The sequence below is a fragment of the Denticeps clupeoides genome, chromosome 11 (genome assembly GCF_900700375.1).
Source record: "Denticeps clupeoides chromosome 11, fDenClu1.1, whole genome shotgun sequence".
NCBI classification, from domain to species: Eukaryota; Metazoa; Chordata; class Actinopteri; order Clupeiformes; family Denticipitidae; genus Denticeps; species Denticeps clupeoides.
Genome location: NC_041717.1, coordinates 13970236 through 13992447, shown reverse-complemented (window position 1 = coordinate 13992447; position 22212 = coordinate 13970236). Strand labels below are relative to the sequence as shown.

At 43.6% G+C, this 22212-nt stretch overlaps 4 protein-coding genes across 6 annotated transcripts; 2 read left to right on the top strand and 2 right to left on the bottom strand.

Moving 5' to 3' along the window:
* Positions 1–349: 349 nt before the first annotated feature.
* On the bottom strand, positions 350–2601 carry pebp1 (phosphatidylethanolamine binding protein 1). The gene is made up of 4 exons (XM_028997304.1): positions 2394–2601; positions 1742–1851; positions 1549–1649; positions 350–779 (listed from the first exon to the last, which is right to left on the bottom strand). Exons 1-4 carry the CDS (start codon positions 2526–2528, stop codon positions 562–564), a joined length of 564 nt encoding a protein of 187 aa, XP_028853137.1. The 5' UTR covers positions 2529–2601; the 3' UTR covers positions 350–561.
* A 3355-nt stretch (positions 2602–5956) lies between these two features.
* vsig10 (V-set and immunoglobulin domain containing 10) lies at positions 5957–10003 on the top strand. The gene is made up of 9 exons (XM_028996322.1): positions 5957–6375; positions 6551–6865; positions 7351–7650; positions 7808–8092; positions 8575–8859; positions 9089–9202; positions 9354–9366; positions 9502–9641; positions 9724–10003. Exons 1-9 carry the CDS (start codon positions 6303–6305, stop codon positions 9804–9806), a joined length of 1608 nt encoding a protein of 535 aa, XP_028852155.1. The 5' UTR covers positions 5957–6302; the 3' UTR covers positions 9807–10003.
* Positions 10004–10381: 378 nt separating this feature from the next.
* Positions 10382–14389, top strand: wsb2 (WD repeat and SOCS box containing 2). Of its 2 annotated transcripts, none has more exons than XM_028996324.1 (9): positions 10382–10616; positions 10773–10944; positions 11088–11287; positions 12039–12170; positions 12251–12351; positions 12472–12662; positions 13355–13435; positions 13544–13654; positions 13734–14389. In XM_028996324.1, the coding sequence occupies exons 1-9, from the start codon at positions 10529–10531 to the stop codon at positions 13930–13932; spliced, it is 1275 nt and encodes a 424-aa protein (XP_028852157.1). In that variant the 5' UTR covers positions 10382–10528; the 3' UTR covers positions 13933–14389. The 2 variants fall into 2 exon arrangements, with proteins under 2 accessions (XP_028852157.1, XP_028852158.1); XM_028996325.1 differs by having other exon boundaries at positions 10382–10666.
* Positions 14036–19391, bottom strand: rfc5 (replication factor C (activator 1) 5). Of its 2 annotated transcripts, none has more exons than XM_028996326.1 (11): positions 19236–19391; positions 18728–18792; positions 18426–18562; positions 17843–17922; positions 17679–17752; positions 17249–17408; positions 16957–17038; positions 16736–16865; positions 16435–16512; positions 14386–14440; positions 14036–14268 (listed from the first exon to the last, which is right to left on the bottom strand). In XM_028996326.1, exons 1-11 carry the CDS (start codon positions 19280–19282, stop codon positions 14169–14171), a joined length of 1008 nt encoding a protein of 335 aa, XP_028852159.1. In that variant the 5' UTR covers positions 19283–19391; the 3' UTR covers positions 14036–14168. The 2 variants fall into 2 exon arrangements, with proteins under 2 accessions (XP_028852159.1, XP_028852160.1); XM_028996327.1 differs by having other exon boundaries at positions 18696–18792; positions 19236–19272.
* Between the last annotated feature and the right edge of the window lie 2821 nt (positions 19392–22212).

The following is a 22212-nucleotide window of genomic DNA, read 5'->3' as shown; positions in this document are numbered from 1 at the left end:
CGGCACTTCACTGTACTATACAAAAAGACAAGAAGAAGAACAAAAAAAAACATTGTCTGCACTGCCAGACAATGTGAATAAAACCATACGTGAATCCCTACTGCAAAGTAGCACAAAGGGCTGGGGGGTTGGGACGTGTAATTTCTGTACAGATTGATTTATGGAGAGCTTTTACTTATTTTCCTATTGTATTTTATCTGGTCTTCAAATCAAAAAGATTTCTTCTCCCATCGTACAGTATTTGAAGTTTAATCATAAATGTTTTTTTATTTCACCCAGGTCTGTTATTTGCCCGACTTTACTCAAAACCATATTCTCAAGCTGTGTATTTTCTTATGGTGAAAACTGATCAGACAGAAAAAGATGCTTTTATTGCATGCACTTTACATTTGTTTTCAGGTTAAGAGAAGCATGAATCAGTCAGAGCTTTTAATTATATTTGTAAATAAAGTGTTCACCACACACACACTTTTACACGTTTGGCTGTATTTGTCACGCAGGAGACGAGTAACACGATGGCACACGGCGACAGCGGTCACTTGTAGTTACGCACGTGACAGTTTACTTCCCAGAAAGCTGTTCGTACAGCCGGGGGACGTAGTCGTCCCACTCGGCCTGGTAACAGCTCCCAGCCACGGGGCTTCCCAGCCCGTACTTCTTGCGGAAGCTCTGGATTTTGAATTTGCCCCGGTTGTCACCGGAGCGGTTGGTGAGGACTGGTTCTGTGCAGCTGAGCTTGCCACTCTGTTCGTACACGAGCCACACGTACCGGTGGAGACCTGGAGGACGAGACAACGGCAAGATATTGTAAATACTTAGTTGGTGTAGTGAAAGTGAATTGATTTTCACATGTAATGCACACCAGCACAGCACACGGTGCACACAGTGAAATTCGTCCTCTGCATTTAACCCATCACCCTGAGTGAGCAGTAAGCAGCCATGACAGGCGCCCGGGGAGCAGTGTGTGGGGACGGTGCTTTGCTCAGTGGCACCTCAGTGGCACCTTGGTGGATCGGGATTCGCTGGCAAGCTTCTGATTGCGGGGCCGCTTCCTTAACCGCTAGGACACCACTTATAACCAGAAGGTTGCTGGTTCAAATCCTGAAACGTGAATGTGCCGTCCCCACAGACTGCTCCCTGTGCACCTTTCATGGCTGCCCCCTAAGAGTGATCGCTTAAATGTGGAGGAAACATTTGTGTTGCAACATGTGTCATGCTTGCTGTGTATCACAAACAAATTACTTTCACTTTCATGTCAGTGAAAAGTAGTGCAAATACCTGATTATGAATTATTATGATTATATAACGACACTTCAGCGTGGTGGTATAAGGTGGTAGTAGCCTAGCGGTAACACACTTGCCTATGAACCAGAAGACCCAGGTTCAAATCTCACCTACTACCATTGTGTCCCTGAGCAAGACACTTAACCCTGAGTGTCTCCAGGGGGGGACTGTCCCTGTAACTACTGATTGTAACTTGCTCTGGATAAGGCCGTCTGATAAATTCTGTAAATGAAGTGATTGATCGTGCACGCAGGCAGCTCTTACCGGTTCCTTTAGGCGGGCCGGATCCAACGTAGTCAGACATAACATTTCCACTGGCAACATCGTTCCCTTTCATGTTGACCACCAGAAAGTGATGCCATTCCCTGTCATTTGAAAGGAAAGAACTTTGAGTCTATACTTCAAGCGTTTCCAATATTCTGTTAATGTATAATATGCCAATTAACCAGCAGCGTGCCTGAACTTTGGATCTTTTCTGCTTGGCGCATCTGGGTCAGTCATTGCCAGGGTGTAGAGTTTACCGGAATCGCAGCCTTCCCACTCGATAGAAGTGGGCCGATGCTGCACCTAGAGGGACGATCTGAATTAGACCCGCTATAAATAAACATACGGCAGGCCAAGGTTTCAGCAAAGAGGAACGAGAAGCCCCACAATGCATTATTCAATTCAACATTGGCCGATATAGTCCCCTGCTGATCTGCCGTCGTGCAGGTTGTAGGTGCAACCCTAGTCAACACCTGATGCCACTCGTTGGGCCTTTTGGGGGACACCTGAGCGCTGGAGTCCGGTGTTGCCACTATGTACCCCCTTCACATTTCTGGCTGCCCCCACATATACGCCTCTTTAGAACCGGCCCTGGTGCCAGGTGCTTTGTAACAAAGAGTGTATTGTTCATTTGAAGTTTGAGTAGTTCAGTATGCAAGTTCAGTAAGTCAATTTACAGGCTCGTTCATATTAATATTGTGAATATTATTGTCTTTATTCAATATTTGCCTGACACAAGTAAATGCAAGAGTGAATGAATAAATAACTGGCCCGGACCACTGCTCAGGCTAACCCACGCTAACGCAGCATGCAACACCGCGAAGTCCGCCAGACCGCTTTACAACCTGGGTGGGCGTGAGTACTTTTCCCAGCTCATCAATTTCGAGAGGGCCGTACGTCACGGTGAGGGGGTGCGTCGGCTTGTCCTCCACCTCGGTGAGCGAGAGGGGTCCAGTCCACTGACTCAGATCCACGGGCATGGTTACCGTTAGCTGGGGAATATCACACGGCACTGCCGACGCACCGAGCCGCTTTCTAACGGAGTTACGTAAAGGAGACGGTGCGACCAATCAGATTTTGCCTGCCTGTTTGAACGCCTTGTTGATTGGCTTACGCATCTGTCACTCACACTGAATGTGCCGAATAGGTGGGTGGGACTATTATGTCGTCCGAATTTATGCGGTATATCCGAAGAAAACATAAAGGACTTTTTGTCTTGTGCCATGATGTGGGTCTTGCCTTTTTCCGAGCATGTTTTGCGTCGGAGAAATAATGATGTTAGGCTTAATAAGATGTTCTGTTCAATTCCCCAATCAAAGTTTCAGATATCCGTAAAGGCAGGAGTGTCAAACTCACGGCCCACGATATTACTCACGATATTACTTATATAGATATAGATCTATTATTTTGGCCCGGCGACATGAAGCGCCGATAACACACAAACCACAGATCCCACAATGCAATGCGCACTGTTCTGACAAACTAACAAACTTTGGTGACGTTGAAGGACGAAAAAAGAATGCTTCAAAAAAAGCTGCTCCTGTACAGATTCGGCTGCAGTGTAAATAGCGCGTTCGGCAAGGCAACGGAAGCACTGCATTGTGGGATCTGTAGTTTGTGTGTTACAAGCGGGCCGCGTGTTTGACACACCTTCCCCAAGGCGGTAATTTCATTTAGCACTTTGCACTCGTTCTAAGGCCAATTTAATCTACAGAGGTTATGGAAATCTCTCTACAAGCCGGAGGGTCGTCCTGGGATTTTTATTTATTTTTTGTATTCCTGAAAGCAGACCCCCTTACAAAAATCCTAATAACCACATTAGTAGTAGTGGTAGTAGCCTAGTGGGTAATACACTATCAACCAGAAGACCCAGGTTCTAAACCCACTTACTATCCCTGAGCAAGACACTTAACCCTAAGTTGCTCCAGGGGAACTGTCCCTGTAACTACTGATTGTAAGTTGCTCTGGATAAGGGCGTCTGATAAATGCTGTAAATGTAAATGCTTTCGGTTTTACAAACGTCAGCCATTAATACTGCTGTGCAAAGTCTACAATATAAATTTCATTGTCTACACAACACTCGCCATGCACACCAAAATGCAGTGCAGAGAAGTTGCAGACAAACGACTAAGAGACCTCCTGTCAAAGGAAAAAAAACGAATAAAACTGTTATCGCTCTTAATGCTGGACTGGTTTGTTAAGCCTGGTCTAGTATGTAGTGAAACCCACATACTAAATGGCTGAGTACTACTGCTGCATTCAAGAACTGCCATAGTAGATCACAGAATCGTTTACGGAGAAAACTGGACTATGGAATATGTTGACAACAAGACACAAGATTGAGTGAATTTATGGAGTAGTTAATTAACTTAAAACATTCTCACCTGGCCCTTCTGTATGGGGGCTACTGGGAACCACTCTGTACACTGGTAGCCATGAAGGCTGGGGCCTGTGTACCATTCTGACAGATCATCATCTTCTTCTAATTTACCCATGCCAGTATAACTGAGCTTGCAGTTTTCTGTCATATAAATAAATTATATTACAATCAAATGTTATTAAATTACATTTGTCCGATTTACTTAAAACTTGATAAATTTGTAAAAAAAAAAAAAAAGTCAGTGCACCTCTAATGATTAATTATTACTAATTATTTAAGTTTGTGCACTTAACTTAAATTATTAAGTTTTTGTTATGGGCAACATAGGTGGTTGCTCAGGGCGGCATCATGGTGGGCATATCTCTGGGCATCATGCATCAAGGGCATCATTATTGCATTATTGATCGATTTTCTATTCCCTGTTTGCGGGGAGTAAGGGCGCCCTCATTTTGCGAGGTGCCCCTGCTGCGGCAGGAGAGTCTCTGACTGGCTGGAGCCACGTCTAAAAAACAGCTCACAAAGTACAACACGACGCTCATTTGAAGTGTCACATTAAACACCGCTCAGCAGGCTGATGTACCTGTATTGTAGTTCGGCGAGGGTTACAGCCAGGAAATCTGTTTCAGAAATAAAGAACATTTTAAATTTGAATATGGTGATGATCTCTGTGCCCACTCAACATCCTGAACTATTAGAAATGGTATCAAGTGTTACCTGTCTGGCCCAACACTGTTATTTTTACAAAACAAAACTACAGTTTAAAAGCTCTGGGCTACAGAAAATGCACTTTTTAAGGGTAAAACAGCATGTGTAAAATATCAGCTAATTCCTTTCTGGCCTAAAACATTTTTCACTGTAAAATGGACCTGAGATCTTTCCTCATGTGCACATAGATTTATTTTGAATATGGACATTTCCATGTAAAATAACTAGTACTGCAACCTGCTGAGCAGTATTTAAGGTGGAACAGACAATTCTAATAAGGAGCTGTAAATAATGAGCTAGCTTCAGAGTCTTTGTGTACTCTGAATTTCATCACACCCATATATGCGGGACGTGTGTATGAGGTCCTCGGTGTGCCTGCTTACTGCTGCTGCTGCTGGGCCGAACTCCCACACTCACACTTGTCTAAAGGGGATGGAGGCGAGGCTGCTTCCAAATTCAACATGTTTCATTCATAGTATCCTCATTCCAAGCTCATTATGGTCACAATCATTTTTTCCTCGGTTGTGCGAAATCGCAGGAAATAAATACAAACCGAATCTGCGCTCTAAAGTGTCCATCAGCAAATGAAAGGAGACTAAAAATTCATGGGGCCTCTGATTCCAATCATCTCTGTGACTATCACCACTTTTAAGAAGCAGGTGAAAACCCTCTTGTTCAAAAAATATTACAGACAAATCTAACACTTACACACGCACATGCGTACACATTGCACAAACAATACAAAAATATATAAATACATTATAATTTTTCTTCGTCTAGCACCTAACAATCTCTGAGCATGCTCTTCACTGACAAGTTTGAGCCTTATCAGGGCTCTTAGTTTGTAAACTCAATATTCTATAGAAATCGAACGAGAATTGCTGGTGTCTTCCTCTTGTAAGTCGCTTTGGATAAAAGCGTCTGCTAAATAAAGTAAAGTAAAGTAAAGCATTACTTTACATTGGAGGATGGAAAATTAACATAGACGGCAAATGGACAAGAAAAGCACAAAAAGCTCCATGTTTATCTGGTTAAATTCAGTGTGGTTTCGACAAACAGGTTTTACAACCAAATATGTTAATATATAATTCTTAATATGTTTGGTGGGGGGTGCCCCTGTATGTTATGTAGGGTTTTTATTTATTTTCTGAACTAGGTTGATATTTAATTTCTCCACGAACGACGTCACCGGTAAGTTATTAAATGCAAAAAAAAAGGGAATCGGAGAATTCGGAAAAGGGAATGAATGATCTTCAATAATCTTCTTAGGTTTTTGGACAGGTGACATGTTGTTGTTGTTTTTTTTTCTCCGCCCATTTTACGTCATGAGCCCTGGAGCATTCCGGATGGGTCTGTTTTTACCATCAAATAACACGGTGAAAATGTTACTTACCTGCCATTATATTTGAAAATAATTGCATTAACGTGCACTCGTCGCTTATTAGTTAACAATGAGGGAACAAGTGAGACGGGGGAGGTGTAGTTTGCTCTCGGGGCCTCTGCGGCTTTAAGCGGCTTTAAGCGGCGGCGGGGCGGCAGGGCGCGGCTTCCGGGAACAGGAGAGCACCTGGGCTGTTGGAACAGGTCTCGGCGGGACGACGCTGCGCCACTCGCGGGCGATGACCGCCGCCCTGCCCGGGTCACTCGCGGGGCCCTGAGCCGGTGGCCGATGGCTCCGTTCGCGCCGAGGATGACGACGTGGGCCGTGGCGTTTCTGCACCTTCTCTTCACGCACCAGACAGGTGACCAGCCATCAGTATCTCTACCTTCATCTAGTCCGGCCACGTGTCTTCACCGTCTATATAGAATTTATACAAGGGTGCAATTGTGAAATATGTAAGATTGAGATCAGATTGATGACGTTGTTTTGTGGGGTTCTTATGTGAACGGTCTTGTTGTGACTCCTGTTTGCGAAAGGCGGCGCAGAAGATGGCCAGGGACAGGACGTGATCCTCGGAGAGCTGGGTACGAACGCGCTGCTGCCTTGCCGTGACCTCCCTGCCAACGTGACGCCGTCGGTGACCCGCTGGCTGAAGGATGGCAGCGTGGCCGTGACCCGCAACTACTCCTCCTCCCCGAGGTCGCCCGACCTGAGCCACTTTTACGTTCACGACAACGGGAGCCTGAGCATACTCAGACTGCAGACCATCGACGAAGCCACGTATTCGTGCGAGTGCGCGACGCAGGAACACGGGGTTCACGCCGGCGCCGACCTTCGTCTGCTGGTTGTCAGTAAGTGCGCCCCGGAACCTCGCACGTTACGTCTGGGAGTAAACGCACCACTCAGGAATCTGGCCTGAAACTGGTCCTTCCTGTTTTCCTCACCACAATGACTCGCCAAGTCACCGGCTGGTTTTCCTCCATACTTCAAAACACAAAAAACATTTCGCAGAGCGCATCAAACGCAATATTTGAAGCTTTAAAAAAAAAAACATTCGCAAAACAGGCTTTTAGGAATCTTCTTCTGGTCTGGATTTCAGTGCATGGGAACGTCATGTTGGAGACTGTAAGACCGTTTAAGACCGTTTTTTTTTGTTTGTTTTTTTGCAATATTTAATGAATTGGTTGACATGAGAATGAAGGCATTTTATTAAAGTGTTGAGGCGATAAGGAGACGGGCACGTTCAGTTGATACCGGAACACAGATCTGTATGCCAGCCGGAAATACCTGTTTATGCTACAAACACCGTATCTTTTTTATATCATTGTTCTTTTAGGCGGCCCAACCGATGTCATCATGGAAATCAGGCCCACCAGCAAACATGAAAATGGGACACTTTTCGTCCACAACGGTTCAGTCGTCGTCTTCCGCTGCTTGAGCCAGTCCTATCCCTCGCTGAACCTGACATGGACTTTAGATGGGGACACCCCGAACAAGACGCCGGTGTCCACCAATGGGTCTCTGATTCAGTTTGAGCTGAACGTCGAGCCCAGCTTTCAGGGAAACCACAGCTGCACAGCCGAGAACCCTCTGTCCAAGAGACGAGTGTCCAGGAGCATGGAGCTGCTTGTTTATTGTAGGTGTACAAACAGAAAATGTTTGACATTTGATAGATTGATTTTTTTTTTTTTTTTCCATATAAGTGACATTTTTGTAATAGTAGAAGGTGCTTGCAACGGGTGCACATCATGTTTTTCCCGCCCCTTCCCCCCCCTGTCTGTATGCAAATCTAGACGCCCCCGAGAGGCATCCCGAGTGCAGCTGGAGCGCGGCGAACGACAGCTCGTTCGTCCTCTTCACTTGTAGCTGGTATGGCGCCTACCCATCGCCCGTCCTGGAGTGGCTGGATGACAAATCGGCAGTCGGCGGCAGCCGCTCAGCGATTGAGCGGGCGGAGGGCGAGAGTCTGGAAGTGATGCTCAACCGGAGCCGGCTGACTGACCACCAGACGGTGTTGTGCAAAGCGAGCCACGTTGCTTTAAATGAAGGGGAGGAAAAGTTCTGCTCCTTTGAACTGAGTAAGGAAAACGCGTCCCTCCTCTGTGGGGGGACTGTAGCATTTACGACTCACTGCTGTATAATGTTATAGGTCAACTGTGTACTTGCACGTTCTTGACCGTTCTGTCAACTTTTGCCCTTCAAAAAAAAGTTGCAACAAATATTTAAAGTTATATTTAAATTCCCTGCTTACTAATTCCTGCAATAGAGTAATTCAAATAGAACATGCATACAATTAGAGAGAAGATTAATGATCTTCAATAAAGTAATTCTCACCTGGGAGGATTATCATAATTTTTGGACAGGTTACGTTTAATGTGAGCTTCCGAGCTGACAGCCTGGTATCATGAGCACTGGAGAATTCAGGATGGGTTTATTTTACCATCAAATAACACGGTGAAAATGTAATTACCTGCCATTATATTTTTAAAAAAGTTTATTAAAAAGTTCATCAGTTATTAGTTAAGAATTGGTTAAAAATTATATTTTTCTTATATTCCAGAATCTCCTTACCCTGAGGGAGAGCCCATGGTGACAGCACTAGAGGGCAGCACCGTGACCCTGACCTGTACAGAGGGCAGTTCCATCCCTCTGGCCAAAACCACATGGACACGAACTGTCAAGCAGGAAGACATCACCCCAAGCGGGAAGTACGTCATGTCGGACGAGGGGCCCGTTTTCAGGCTGACCATTGTGAATGTCACCAAGCAGGACGAGGGCATTTACTTCTGCAGGAGTGAAAACCCGCTTGGGGTGCGCGAAATGGAGGTCTACCTCACAGTTAAGGGTGAGGATAACTTTTTTTTATTTAATTAATTATTAAAAATTTAGTTTAAGAATTCTTTTCAGAATTTATACACATGGGACAATGTGTTGCTGGGCAACAAAGCATGTTTGCATGTAAATGTTAAATGTAAACCAATGATTTAAAATAGCTAGAACACTGAACCATCTGATTCTAATGCGATTATAGCCATTATCTAGTCATTATCCTTACATGAAATATCTTTTAACAGATTCTGCATCAAACACGGGTGGAATTGTCGGCACGTTCATAGCTGTTCTGATTCTCGGAGCTGGGTTTGCTATAGGAATAGCTATCTATTCTAACCGGGACAGAATTTGCTTTGGTAAGACGTTTGAAACATTTTACAAATATAGGATACTATGCTGATCTAATGTGTGTGTTGTTTTTTTTTATTAACTTTATAAGTGTATTAAATGGGTATATTGGCTGTCTAGTAATTGACTCACGTCATGTCATGTGCATCTGTATTGCAGATCCCAGATTCAGGTGAGTGTTTTTTTTTTTTTTTTTTTCCTCTCCGTAAATATTTGAATAATAATCAAATAATAAAGCATCAGTTACATAGGAATGGTAATTCAGTGTAAGCATGTTTTCTGCAAGGTTATAATTTCTCATTCAAAGCCTCATGAGCGAAGAGAGAAGCGACGTGTTGAGCCTGGTGGATTCGGATGAGGAGATCTTCAGTGAGCGGGTGCCCAGATTACCAGCCATGACTAATGGACACTCAACGACACTTGTAGAGATTCACCGGATTCCATCAAGTAAGCAAAAATTATGCTTGTTTGCACATGCATTATGAAATGAAAATGCAAATTTTGATTAATTTTATTCTTAATATTACAGGTGATCACGAGGATCAGCTAAACAAGGGCGAAAGTCAGGAGCATGAACAAGAACATCATGATGTTATTCTGGAAGCAGAATAGCAGCAAGTGTTCCAGAAAGTGACACTTGTAGATTTTGTAGATGTGTATGTATGTATGTTTTTTTAGAAACAAACTCAGAACGAATGTAACTTTTTACCTGTTGTGTGACCAATGTCGTTTTAACCAGAAGGGAAGAAAACTGTGAATTTAATATGAAATTGTCTCAGGAAATTTAAATAAACCAACGAAAACTGTAACTGTCCCGAACCCTGACTGCAGCTGGGAACATCGTCCATCCGAAGATGTTGATGCTTCTTTTTTTTTTTTTTTAAATATGTATAAATAGAATCTTTTATTGAGTCTTTATTTCACTGCATTGTATATGTACATGTTTGTGGGCCTCGGTGATCCTGAGAGATCTGTCGGCTGGAGCTTTATGTCCCCCATGAGTAAAAAGACCCACCTCCTGAGCAGAAAGAAAGCAGGAATAAACACTGAAATATCCATATTTGTGGAACACCCTCCAGCCCAATGTTAATTTTGTATTAGACCATATACTTTGTTACATTATGTTACGTAAAAGGAGAGAAACGTGACTGCAGTCCGCACTGTACGTGTTTTTGTTCGCGGTCACCTGTCGTGTCACGTGGGACGCGGAGGACCGGAAGTAAACAGCGCGCCGAGACTTCTGGAACGACTTGGGTTGGAGAAAAAAAATGAAATAAAGCAAAAGTCTCGGCTCCGCCCGGGCGGCCGACCTCGGAGGACCAGCGCGTCAGGAAATGACAGGAACGTGCGACAAACGTCCCCAGAGGGAGCGGCAGCAGGGCGACATGCGCGAACAGGTTGTCCCCGGCTGCCCGAGCGCAGGTAGGCGACAGGGACGATGTGCGCCGTGTGCCAGGATGTAACACGAACAGGTCGTTTATGGTGAAGACGTGGATAAAAATGACCCCGTGCGGTATCCAGGGGACGCAGTGGACGTTTGATCGTGTGTGTGTGTGTGGTTTTTTTTTTTGCTCCCAGCCGGCAGTGGCGCGCTGGTCGAGGAGCTCAGACCCGTGTACCCCGCTCGGGTGAGCGGCTCCGCCGGCTGCGAGACCTGGAACGTGGACTTCTCGCCCGACGGGTCCCGGTTCGCCTGGTCCATGGGCTACGGCGTGGTGAAGGTGTTCGACTGGCCCGCGCCCGGCGACAGGTGCGTGTTCTGCACGTTTAAAACGACCCCACACACGTGGGCTGGTACTGTTCCTACTGTCCTTCTCCTTGTTAAAAGTGTGCATGTGGATGGCAGGAGATCAGGCCTGGACAGACCCTTCACCCTCTCGGTATTCGTTGTAGTGACAGCAAAGCCATGAGCAACGAGAAGACCCTGAAGTGCGAGGACACCGTGTGGGGTTTGGCCTTCGGACCGCGTCCCCCGAACTGGGCCAGCGCTGGCAGACAGGCACGTGCCAAGGTCCCCGAAAAAAAAGAGCAGAAGCTGCTCCTGGCCACGGGTCTTCACAACGGGACAATAAAGGTCTGGGGGGCGTCAGGAGGTAAGGCTGATTTTGTCATTTATTCCACTTAGAAGAACGTCAACCTCAATACTCAGTGACGGGGACGGGGACAGGGAACTAGTATGCAAAAAAAACCCGGAAGAGGACATTGACCCAGGACGAACGCGTAACTCAAACTGAATGGAAAGTGCAGGCAGGAGAGAACGGCAAGATGGACTCTACCTGGAAAACGCAGGAAGAGGGAAACAAAGACTCTACCAGTGTCCCTGGCAACGTGCTCGAGTATTGTTATGCGCCATATTTTACCAGATCGAAATTATTTACGGCAACAACGCGAACGTTAAAAGACTTGGGTTCCATGGTGAAATAGTTCATTGCTGAACCTACGTTATTCACCAGCGGCAGGTCCCATGACGTTGTGGCTATAAACAACGTAATAAGGTGGTGCGACGCTTAAAGAGATGACAATCTTGTCACTGGCAGAATAATCTTGATACCGAGTGGTGCTTACGCCAAATGTTCTGCCAGGGTGGCTTATCTGCTCCCTTCCTACGCTTTTTAAACATGAGAACAGGGTGGCCCAGCCCAGACTGAGTCAGAAGAAGTTCGTCTAAAGAATTTCCTGTTCTCAGTGTTAACCTTTTACACCTTTTCCACACCGTGGATTAAGCCTGGTTCTCTTTAGGTCCAGGACTAGGCTTAATTCACCAACAGGAAGCTGACCCGATACCCTATTACATAACTTGGTGGTTTTAATGGAGCATGTCACATTTAATTGTTCCTTTTTTAGGTGATCTACTTTTTGACCTCAAGGGACATCAGTCTCTTGTGCGAGACCTGGAATTCACCCCCAACGGAACATTAACACTTGTATCTGGCTCTCGTGACAAAACCTTGCGAGTATGGGATCTGGCTAAAAAAGGTGATTGTGTATTGTTGTTGCTGGACACGGTGTGGCCTGTTACAGCGGGGCGTACAGTTTACTGTAAACATTGCCCGTAGGTAAGAATCCTCAGGTGTTGGCGGGACACGGCGGCTGGGTGGTCGGCTGTAGCGTTTCTCCAGACAGCAGCATGGTCGCCTCCGTGTGCAGCTCTGACAACGTGAGTAATCTTTTTAGCGCTTAACGAAAAGAACGCAGGCGTGGACGTGGGAGCAGCGCTTGGGGAAAAAAAAAAAAAAAAAAAAAAAAGCTCTTCCCTCTTCTCGTCTACCTTCAACAGAAGGTTTATCTGTGGAGCTTGCGCTCCTACACCTTCATCCGAAATCTCAACAAAGATGACAAACGTCAGGTTATGACCTCGTGTGACTTCTCGCTGGATGGGGCTGTGCTCGCCGTCGGCTCTTACAACTCTGCAGGATGGAGCCTGGACCTCTGGGACCCTTACACTTCTCAACATCTGGCCTTTCTCCAGTAGGACTTCTGGCTTATTGGATAGTTATTCATTTTCAGGGCTAACGTTGAACAAACTGATTACCAAGTTGATGTACATTTAAATTACATCTTGAAAAAAAAAAATATATATATATATATATATATATATATACACACACACACACACACACACACACACACACACACACACACACACACACACACGCGCGCACACACAGTACTGTACAAGTTTTAGGCAGGAGTGAAGTTTTTACATTTTCCCCAACCGTAACTCCGATGTCATTCGGGAACGTGTAAAACACACAAGTAGATATTTTTTAAATCTGAAAAGTTTCATGTGATTTGAGAAAAACTATCTAGAGAACTGGGGGTTGGTCACTCACAACTCCGTAAACTAATGAAGGATCCTACAAGCAAAAGTATGTAGATGTTAAACAATATTGTATTGCTGTTCAGAGAACAATAGGAGAGCAGTTTCTTTCTCTATACACGTCATTGTTAAATGAATATTCTGCAATAAACTAATTACTTAAATCAATATTTGATCAAATGTTTGATGTAGGTTTTTTTTTTTTGCTTTTAGCTTAGATAAATATTTTTTTCACTGGTTTGTATTGGTGCCTAAGATTATTGCACAGTACTGTGTATTACATTACATATAATAATGTAAATGTAATTATGTAATACAGTAATTGTTTTGTCTTTTAAAGGGACTGCAAATCTTCTGACCTGATCAGATCATTGCGATTTTCCCCAGACGGGCTTTACTTGGCTTTTATTACAGACCAGAGGTTAGCCACTCATCATTATCATTACTAAAGAAATCATTACTAAAGTACTCATACTAGAGTAAGAGATAAGGGAAGAAAAAAAAAAACCTTTCATTTCCTAATTTTCAGTGCTTTACGGGTTTGGGAATTTGGACAGAAAACCTTTGCACTGGACGCACACACGGTCACCAACGAACTGTGTTGTACTTTCCATCCACAAGGGGGCATCATTGCCACAGGGTAGGTCCACTTCACATTCAAAATCCCTTTATACACTACGGTGCTGACCTCACTGACCAATCTGTTTTTTTGTCTGCAGCACCAGAGATGGGTGCATAAAGTTCTGGAGGATTCCACGGGTTGTGCCCACCTTGAGCCACATCTGTCGAACAGTTGTGCGATTCTCAGTGTCCACACATCAGGTAGAGGCCTTACCCATCCCAAAGAAACTTGTAAAGTTTCTGACCTACAAGGACCTCCTCACAGTCCAAACCCACTGCACCAGCAGGGCCCCATAAATCCGCACCACCTCACTTTATTATTGTATGTGTATATATATTTAAGAATTGAACACTGCAATTCTATTCTGTATACATTTGTAAATTCTGAAAATCTGGAAAGTATATTTGAGCTATTTATTACAAATTGTTTGCACCTTACATGTCAAGAACATTTGTTTTGGCATTTGTGAAAAAGAAAAGAAAGATGTGGACCAAGCTTTGCCTCTTTTCTGGTCTGTGTGTGGGAGACCGGTCTATGAGGCATCACTGACCACAAGGTCTCTCACTGCCTGAAAAGCTGCTACCATTGAGCTCAGCTGAATCTTCTCGTTGGTTCCTGAAGCAAGTCTGTACCTGAAAAAGCAGAAGAATGCAAAAGCCTTTTAATCAAACAGCCGACACACAATACGTCAATGAGGTGGTAGCACTACAACATGAATACAGAAGGAAAATAAAGAATTATATACTCACTCAATGTCTGCCAGTTTGATGAGTAATCCTATTCGTATAGATGGTGGGAAGTCAACTGTGGGGGTTTAGAGAGAGAGAAAAAAAAAAGTAGAATTTTGCACTAGTCAAGGTTAATTAGCTGTAGCACGATTAGCACACTAACCTAAGCTGAGTATACAGAACACATGCACAATGCATATAGTTAAAGTGTTCAGCCTGGCATAATGAAACATGGCACACTACCACAGGCAAAAGGTTCCTCCTACAACCAGAACTCCCAGTAACCATGGCAACCACAAGGGATCACCATAGAAGCCACAGTAAGAAAACAGCTAAAGCTGGACTCTGTAATTAATGGCCTGAGGGTCCAAATGTGAGCCTTACCCCAAGAAGCCGTATCAGTCGACCGTCTGACTGTTCACAGATGTATAAATATTACTGCTCTTACGTGCAGGGTTGTGGCTTTGTGTCTCGATTAATTTGCCTTCTGTGCATTGCAGGAAATGAAAGTGGTCATTTTCAAGCATGTTGTGCATAAAATGTGTGTCAAACACAAGGCTGAAAGAGAGTTAGTCATTATAGGAAATATACATTTACAGCATTTTTACTAAGCAAATATACTAATCTTGTCGTTGTATGACCTTTAGAAAGGCGCAGTATGTAGAAACTGGGTCTATGTGTGTGTGTGTGTATATATATATATATATATATACACACACACACACACACACACAAATATAAATATATATTAGTGCAACTATGAACCACTCATCAGCATGTTCGGTTTGGTAGTGGGTGTGGTCCAGAGAATGTAACAGATCCGAAGAGTGTGAGGTCTGCTGATGTCCCAAGGAAAAAATGCAATACGAGGGACAAAGACCAAGGGAAATAGCGCAATGAACACTCTTCTACTCCTGAGCATGTAGTGTATGACAGGAGAGGGTTTCAATAGTCCATAATTAGATGCCGTTAAGTGTTTTGCTCAAGGAAACAATGGTAGTAAGTGGGGGAATACCCACTAGGCTACAACAGTGTCTCTGCAGGTATAAGGAATTCAAATGTAAGACTTAAAGACCTTTTAAAAGGTCAGATACTCTTCTAAAATACAATATTAATTGCATTTTGTCTTAAGTAATATATTAATTTTCCTTCTAAGTTTCTGTTATTTTTTCAGCCTTTGTCAATGTTAACGGACTCATGTTATCTGTACTGTAGTCATTAGGTGGTGACTGTGATATTTTCACTTTCTTATTTGTAAAGGATTGTTTCATTTGATTTAGAAAAAAAAAAAACGTAGAAACATATTTTTTCAGTAATATCAGAGAAATTTTTCCATATAAGGAGAACTCCCACTCTCAGAAATCTATTTTCCATCGGTGGCCTGGATGGAAAGCTCTGGCAAAACTGCTACTGTGCGTACCTGAAAAAGACCCATTCCCATACACACAACAGTCTGCATTAATTTAAAGACCTTTAAAAAAAGTGAAGTGATTGTTACTTGTGATACACAGCAGCACAGCACACGGTGCACACAGTGAAATTTGTCCTCTGCTTTTAACCATCACCCTTAGTGAGCAGAGGGCAACCATGACAGGCCCCCGGGGAGCAATGTGTGGGGACGGTGCATCGCTCAGTGGAACCTTGGCGGATCAGGATTCGAACCGGCAACCTTCTGATTATGGGTCCGATTAATTACCTGCTACCACTGACCCTTAATGTTGCAAAATCCAATTAAAGACGTTTTATGGATCTGCAGATGCCCTATACAACCACCCATTTTTTAAAAACATCAATAAAGTTGCTTTTCTGGGTGAGAGAAGCCATTTTTGAAAACCCTGAAGACAATCAGAGAACAGTCCATAAGCGCAATATCTTCTATATATATCACTGTGAAAATCTAGTCCATTGTATTATTGTGAGCTTATTATGTCCACATGAGGAAGAGGTCCTGTGCCAAGAAGCCTCCTTCTACAGTAGCCCAGAAAGTGACCGAAACACTGACTGTACACACATGGAAAGAAAGGAATGAGTAAGGAAACTGCTGCGTGTCCTCTATGCGCACAGTCCTACCTCTGTGTATTAGAAGATGGACTTCTGTCAAAATGTCATGCAGCGCCAGACCTTTAAGTGTTTTGAGCTGCAGGATTTCTGAGACAGCAGTCAAGTATATTTGTTCCGGGTAAGGGCATTCAGGTACATGTCTACAATTAAAACGAGTGAGGTCTGTTAGAAAATGAATTGCTCATTAATCAGGCAGGCAAGTTCACTCATACCACTTTACTAAAAATACACACATACAGAACTGCACTAGTCTTTTAGCCTATGTTAAAAGCACCTGGACTGATCCTCGGCCACAAAGAATAAAAGATACGGTTGTAGGCAGTGGTGAAGTCCTTGTTAAGAGCCCAGTCCAAAATGTTGGCGATGTCTGAGCGGAGCGGGTGGCCGGTGCAAGTGTACACCGTCTCTTCTGTTACCTTCCCATAAGCCATGCTGGTGCTCTGAAAAAGCAACAGAAGCGGTCTGGTATTTAGTCTATATGTCGCAGTCCAAACGCTGTTCAGACATTTGCAGTACAAACATGTCCTCTACCTGTAAAATGTTCAGTGACCTTCTCATGTCTCCTGTGGAGAGGGTAACAATAGCCTTCATACCGTCCGGTGTGATGTCAATACTGTGAAGAGAATTAAAATCATGAATCAGTAAAACATTAATCTTTTAACAAGCCACTATTCTTTTGTCCATTTACTGCAAATATGATGTCATGGCCACATAAATAAATTCCACATGCAAGACGGTGAATGTCAGTGTATTTCAGAGTGGTGAGCATGAGTGCTGATGCTATACTGTAGCAGCACGAGCAGCCCTCGCTCCAGAAACACACTTTTCCTGCCGGATGACGTGTTCCAGCCTGGGGATCATCTGCGTCTGGGACAGTGGCCCAAATCTGAATCGCGTGCAACGGGACTGCAGGGCGGGGATGATTTTGGACAGATAGTTACAGATCAGACAGAACCTGGTGTTCTCTGTGAACTTCTCTATCACTGGAATTGGAAAAAAGGAAGAAAAAGCGGGGAGAAATTAGTTTTGTGCTTATGACACAAGACTGAAAATAAACTTCCAATTGTTCTCAGTAAATGAAATTTTAAAATGTGTGAGTTTATTTATTTATTTATATATTTACTTATTATATGCACTGCAATTTCTGCACAATTTTTGTTTCTCTTTCGTATGTGCTGTGAAAGACCAGTAATGGTGGTTCATATTTAGCCATTTGGCGCCCAGCAGGTAGGCCTGGGTGAGCAGATGGTTACCTCTCCTTAAAGCATTCTGAGCATCCTGGGTCATAGCGTCAGCTTCATCTAATATTACCAACTTAAAGCCCTTCCTATAAAAAAAAAAAAAAAAAAAAAAAAAAAAAAAAGACAAGTCATCACACAAATATAGATTCTGTGCTGTGACCAGTAAGAATTCTTACTTGAAAATGGTCCTGGTGCTGGCAAAGCTCAGGATTGGCCCACGCACTACATCTATGCCACGGTCATCGGATGCATTTAGCTTAACAAAAAATAGGAACAAATTTGCAATGTACCGCCATCACAGACACAAAACACATACAAAAGTGAAAAAGAAGTGATTGTCATTTTGATACACAGCACAGCACACGGTGACACAATGAAATGTGTCCTCTGCTTTTTGACCATCACCCTTGGTGAGCAGTGGGCAGCCATGACAGGTGCCTGGGGAGCAGTGTGTGGGGACGATACAGTGGTACCTTGGGGGATCGGGATTCGAACCGGCAACCTTCTGATTACGGGGCCGCTTCCTTAACCACTAGGCCACCACTGCCCCTTAAAAACATCATGGAACCCATTTTGCATCGTTTTGGAATATGTGACTGTGATCCCCTGTGGACTGAATTAGAGTGAATTACAATAATACTGACAAACAAGCCAAATGAAAAGAATAGGTAAAAATTACCTACGCATATGTTCTATTATAAATGCATGAAAGCCACAGGCCATTTAATGTATAACTGCATTCAATGGCAAAGTCCATACCTCAAGCACCATAGAATTGAACTCTTTATCCTTGTAAAGTTGCCTGGCACAGGCCAGGATGGTGGATGTTTTTCCTGTACCAGGAGGTCCATAGAAAAGCAAATGGGGCAGTCGGTCTTCACTAATGAACTTCTGGACTGAAAAATGAAGAAATATAATCACAAATCCACACCACAGAACAGATTTAAAACCGACAGAAGAGCACAGCACTGTGTTTATTCTCATACTGTAATTACACTGAAATAAACCCCGGAGAGGAAAAATAATTACCAGGCAGGTTATTTAATGAATCCAACACTCACTTGTGCTGAGAATATCCTGGTGGGAGATGAGATCATCAAGTGATTGTGGCCTGTACTTCTCCACCCTAAACGACACAGATTATATGTGAAATGGACACCACGGTAATAACACATGATCGTTGCATCAACAATAGAGGGAAAAATGCTCGGACCCATCATCTCCTGCTGGCTTCGGCGTGCTTATTTACTTTGCATTCGCGGACATGGGCTGACGCCCCCTTGTCCAGTTCTGTCCGATCATATCTGGTTCACAGGGACTCTTAACTATGAACACAACCATTCTGTCCACTTTAGCATCGGCATGCTAACTTTTTCGCTGTAAAATGCGGAACTCCCGTTAGTTAGGTTAACCAGTCGGGTAATAAACGATTCTTTTGAAGACATAACTGGAAATCGGAGTCACATATACGCGCTTGCTAGCGTTAGCCATGAAACTAACTGACGCGCATAGGTTTAGCGCAAAGGCGTTGCGTTTTTCACGCGTATATGTGCACTGACATCCACATACCATGGTAGGTTTCTTGCCTGGTTGGACAACTTGCTGGTCGACGCCATGTAAATTAACGTCAGAATCTCTGCTGCACGTTCGACCCAGTACGTCTCAGAGAATTGGCGCGCCAAGCTTTCGTTTTGCGACACCGTAGGTCGACAGACGGTTCGCGTGGATTCAGCCAATCAGTGAGGCGTATTCAATGTAGGCGGTCTTTACAGCGGAAGTGAGATGTGGCAGCTGCGCCAGGCGTGAGAGCGTTATTTTTAACGTTGCCAAAACAACATATTTCATGCCATATTTTTCGGAGGTTTTGATAAGGATTTGTTCTTACGCTTGCCTGTCGACTTTCAAAAACCATAACTGTTGAGGTGTTTATTCAAAAATAAATTAATTATGGTGAAACTTGTTATTATTTTAATATACCTTTTTATGTTCTCCGCTTCACGGTTTACTAATTATCTGGCAACATCAATTTGTCTTTTCTGCCCATTTTGTAAGCTGTGGGTGTATAGCAGTATTCAGTGGCCTTTTCTGATTCTTATTTTAATAGAAGAAACATACCTAAGATCTCTTGCATAACACAAAATGCTACATATGTAAATGCAATTACTTAAACATTCAACGTTATTAACTCGAGTGTGTACTTGCTTATCTACTCACATGAAAGAGTAAACTAGTAATGTAAATGAAGTATATATCTAAATCTATGCAGTACAGGCCAAAGGTTTCGACACACCTTCTCATTCAATATGTTTTCTTTATTTTCATGACCATTTACATTGGTAGACACTGAAGGCATCATAACTATGAATGAACATATGTGGAGTTATGTACTTAACAAAAAGTGGAGACCTGACCTCCACAGTCACCTGACCTGAACCCAGTCGAGATGGTGTTGGTGTGAACTGGACCGCAGAGTGAAGGCAAAGGGGCCAACAAGTGCTAAACACCTCTGGGAACTCCTTCAAACTGTTGGAAAAGCATTTCAGGTGACGACCTCTTGAAGCTCATCAAGAGAATGCCAAGAGTGTGCAAAGTAGTAATCAGAGCAAAGAAACTAGAATATAAAACATGTTTTCAGTTATCTCACCTTTTATTGTTAAGTACATAACTCCACATGTGTTCATTCATAGTTTTGATGCCTTCAGTGAGAATCTGCCAATGTAAATGGTCATGAAAATAAAGAAAACACATTGAATGAGAAGGTGTGTCCAAACTTTTGGCCTGTACAGTTTTCACAAGAAAATCAGTACTCACAAAGAATTTGTTTTGAAACAGAAAACAACCCTAATGGACATTACTATGTTATGGTTACATATAATACAGAGCCAGTAGATCATGTAGATCACACATGCATGACTAAGGAACAAAACCGGGGTGTAATAGACAAGGCAAGGAGCAGAACAGGAACACGTACTGAGACAAACAACGTTGGCACACGGACTAGAAACACTTAGGAGCATTTATAACAAACTACACTGAAAAAGTAAACCATAGCTGTCATGTATTTTTTCACATTACAGTAGTTAAAAAAATATTAGTTTGCTCTTTTAAACTAAGCTGTCTAATTTATGTTTAAGAGTATATATTTTTTACTCTGCTATAATGCTACTGACAGCAGGTTTGTTTCACATTCAGAAAAGGCTAAAATATTAGGTTTGACAGATTACTTCAATTGCTTTCTTTTTTTCAGTGTACCGGTGATTATAATTAAAGTTCTAAGGCACATGAAATATCGGGAAGGTGCAGTTTGGGATGTGACATGCAGTCAAAAGTTTTCAACACACTTACTCAGTGGAGGCTTATTGAATTGATATTATTTTGAGGAATCGACTTCAGGAAACACATTTTTAAGAAGAAAAAATTTGATTCAGGATAAATTTTCTTTTCCTCAGTGAAAAGTAGGTGTGTCAAACCTTCAAGGGGTAGTTAAATTAACTAAGCAGCGCTAAATTAACTAAGCACCCCTAAGCACCGTCCCCACACACTGCTCCTCGGGCACCTGTCGTGGCTGCCCACTGCTCACCAAGGGTGATGAGTTAAAAGCACCATAATGCACCGTGTGCTGAGCTGCATTGTGTTCCACAATGACAAACACTTCACTTTCAGTGCCCTAGGTTGTTGCCCTACAGAGTCCTCCACGTCTGGCATGGCATGTCTCCTGGTATTGCCTCCATGCACTGGACACTATGCTGACAGACACAGCAAACCTACTTGGTTTAGCCACCAGGACCGAACTGATGGAATCAGCCACGACAAGAAAAATAGCATCGTGCATCCCTCACTGCAGCCGTGTGGTGTGTAATCTATTTCACCAATGAGAGCAAACAACCAATGATCTCAACCAAAGCTCAAATTGATGTGCCATCCTGGATGAGCTGCACAACCTTGTAGACTCTCATGCTACCACTAGAGTGAAAGCGCTTAGGGTGGTAGTAGCCTAGTGGGTAACACACTTGCCTATGAACCAGAAGACCCAGGTTCAAATCCCACTTACTTCCATTGTGTCGCTGAGCAAGACACTTAACCCTAAGTTGTTCCGGGGGGGACTGTTCCGGGGGGGACTGACTGATTGTAAATCACTCTGGATAAGGGCGTCTGATGCTGTAAATGTAAATGTAAATCAGCCAGAAAGCATAGGATCTGAGAAGTGGTCTGTGGTCACCGCCCGCAGAACCACGCCTTTATTGCCGATGTCTTGCTAATTGCCTATATTTTCCACCTGTAGTCTATTCCATTTGCACAACAGCATGTGAAATTGACTGTCAATCAGTGCTGCTCCCTAAGTGGACGGTTTGATTTCACGGAAGCGTGACTGGCTTGGAGTTACACAGTAATAATGCATACATCGCTCGCAGATCAGGGAAAGCCACCCGAAAAAGGGCCGCCCGAGTTCAAACGCGCGGAGCGCGCCGGTCTCGCGAGAGCGCGGCGCGCCGGGCGGCGTTCCGACGCGGATCTCGCGAGACCCGTCTCCGACGCGGCCGCTGTC

Bases quoted from the DNA above. Each gene is read 5' to 3' on its own strand.
- rfc5 (XM_028996326.1), bottom strand. From the start codon at position 19,282: ATGGCGTCGACCAGCAAGTTGTCCAACCAGGCAAGAAACCTACCATG. The intron at 17,923-18,425 runs GTATGGACTTTG...TTTTTTGTTAAG, and splicing joins TCAATTCTATGGTGCTTGAG to CTAAATGCATCCGATGACCG. The intron at 14,269-14,385 runs GTGAGTATATAA...CTGCTTTTTCAG, and splicing joins ATCAAACTGGCAGACATTGA to GTACAGACTTGCTTCAGGAA.
- wsb2 (XM_028996324.1), top strand. From the start codon at position 10,529: ATGACAGGAACGTGCGACAAACGTCCCCAGAGGGAGCGGCAGCAGGGC. The intron at 10,617-10,772 runs GTAGGCGACAGG...TTTTGCTCCCAG, and splicing joins CCCCGGCTGCCCGAGCGCAG to CCGGCAGTGGCGCGCTGGTC. The intron at 13,436-13,543 runs GTTAGCCACTCA...CCTAATTTTCAG, and splicing joins GCTTTTATTACAGACCAGAG to TGCTTTACGGGTTTGGGAAT.
- pebp1 (XM_028997304.1), bottom strand. From the start codon at position 2,528: ATGCCCGTGGATCTGAGTCAGTGGACTGGACCCCTCTCGCTCACCGAG. The intron at 1,650-1,741 runs GCACGCTGCTGG...TTCAAATGACAG, and splicing joins AGAAAAGATCCAAAGTTCAG to GGAATGGCATCACTTTCTGG. The intron at 780-1,548 runs GTAAGAGCTGCC...CTCGTCCTCCAG, and splicing joins CGGCCCGCCTAAAGGAACCG to GTCTCCACCGGTACGTGTGG.
- vsig10 (XM_028996322.1), top strand. From the start codon at position 6,303: ATGGCTCCGTTCGCGCCGAGGATGACGACGTGGGCCGTGGCGTTTCTG. The intron at 8,093-8,574 runs GTAAGGAAAACG...CTTATATTCCAG, and splicing joins GTTCTGCTCCTTTGAACTGA to AATCTCCTTACCCTGAGGGA. The intron at 8,860-9,088 runs GTGAGGATAACT...ATCTTTTAACAG, and splicing joins GGTCTACCTCACAGTTAAGG to ATTCTGCATCAAACACGGGT.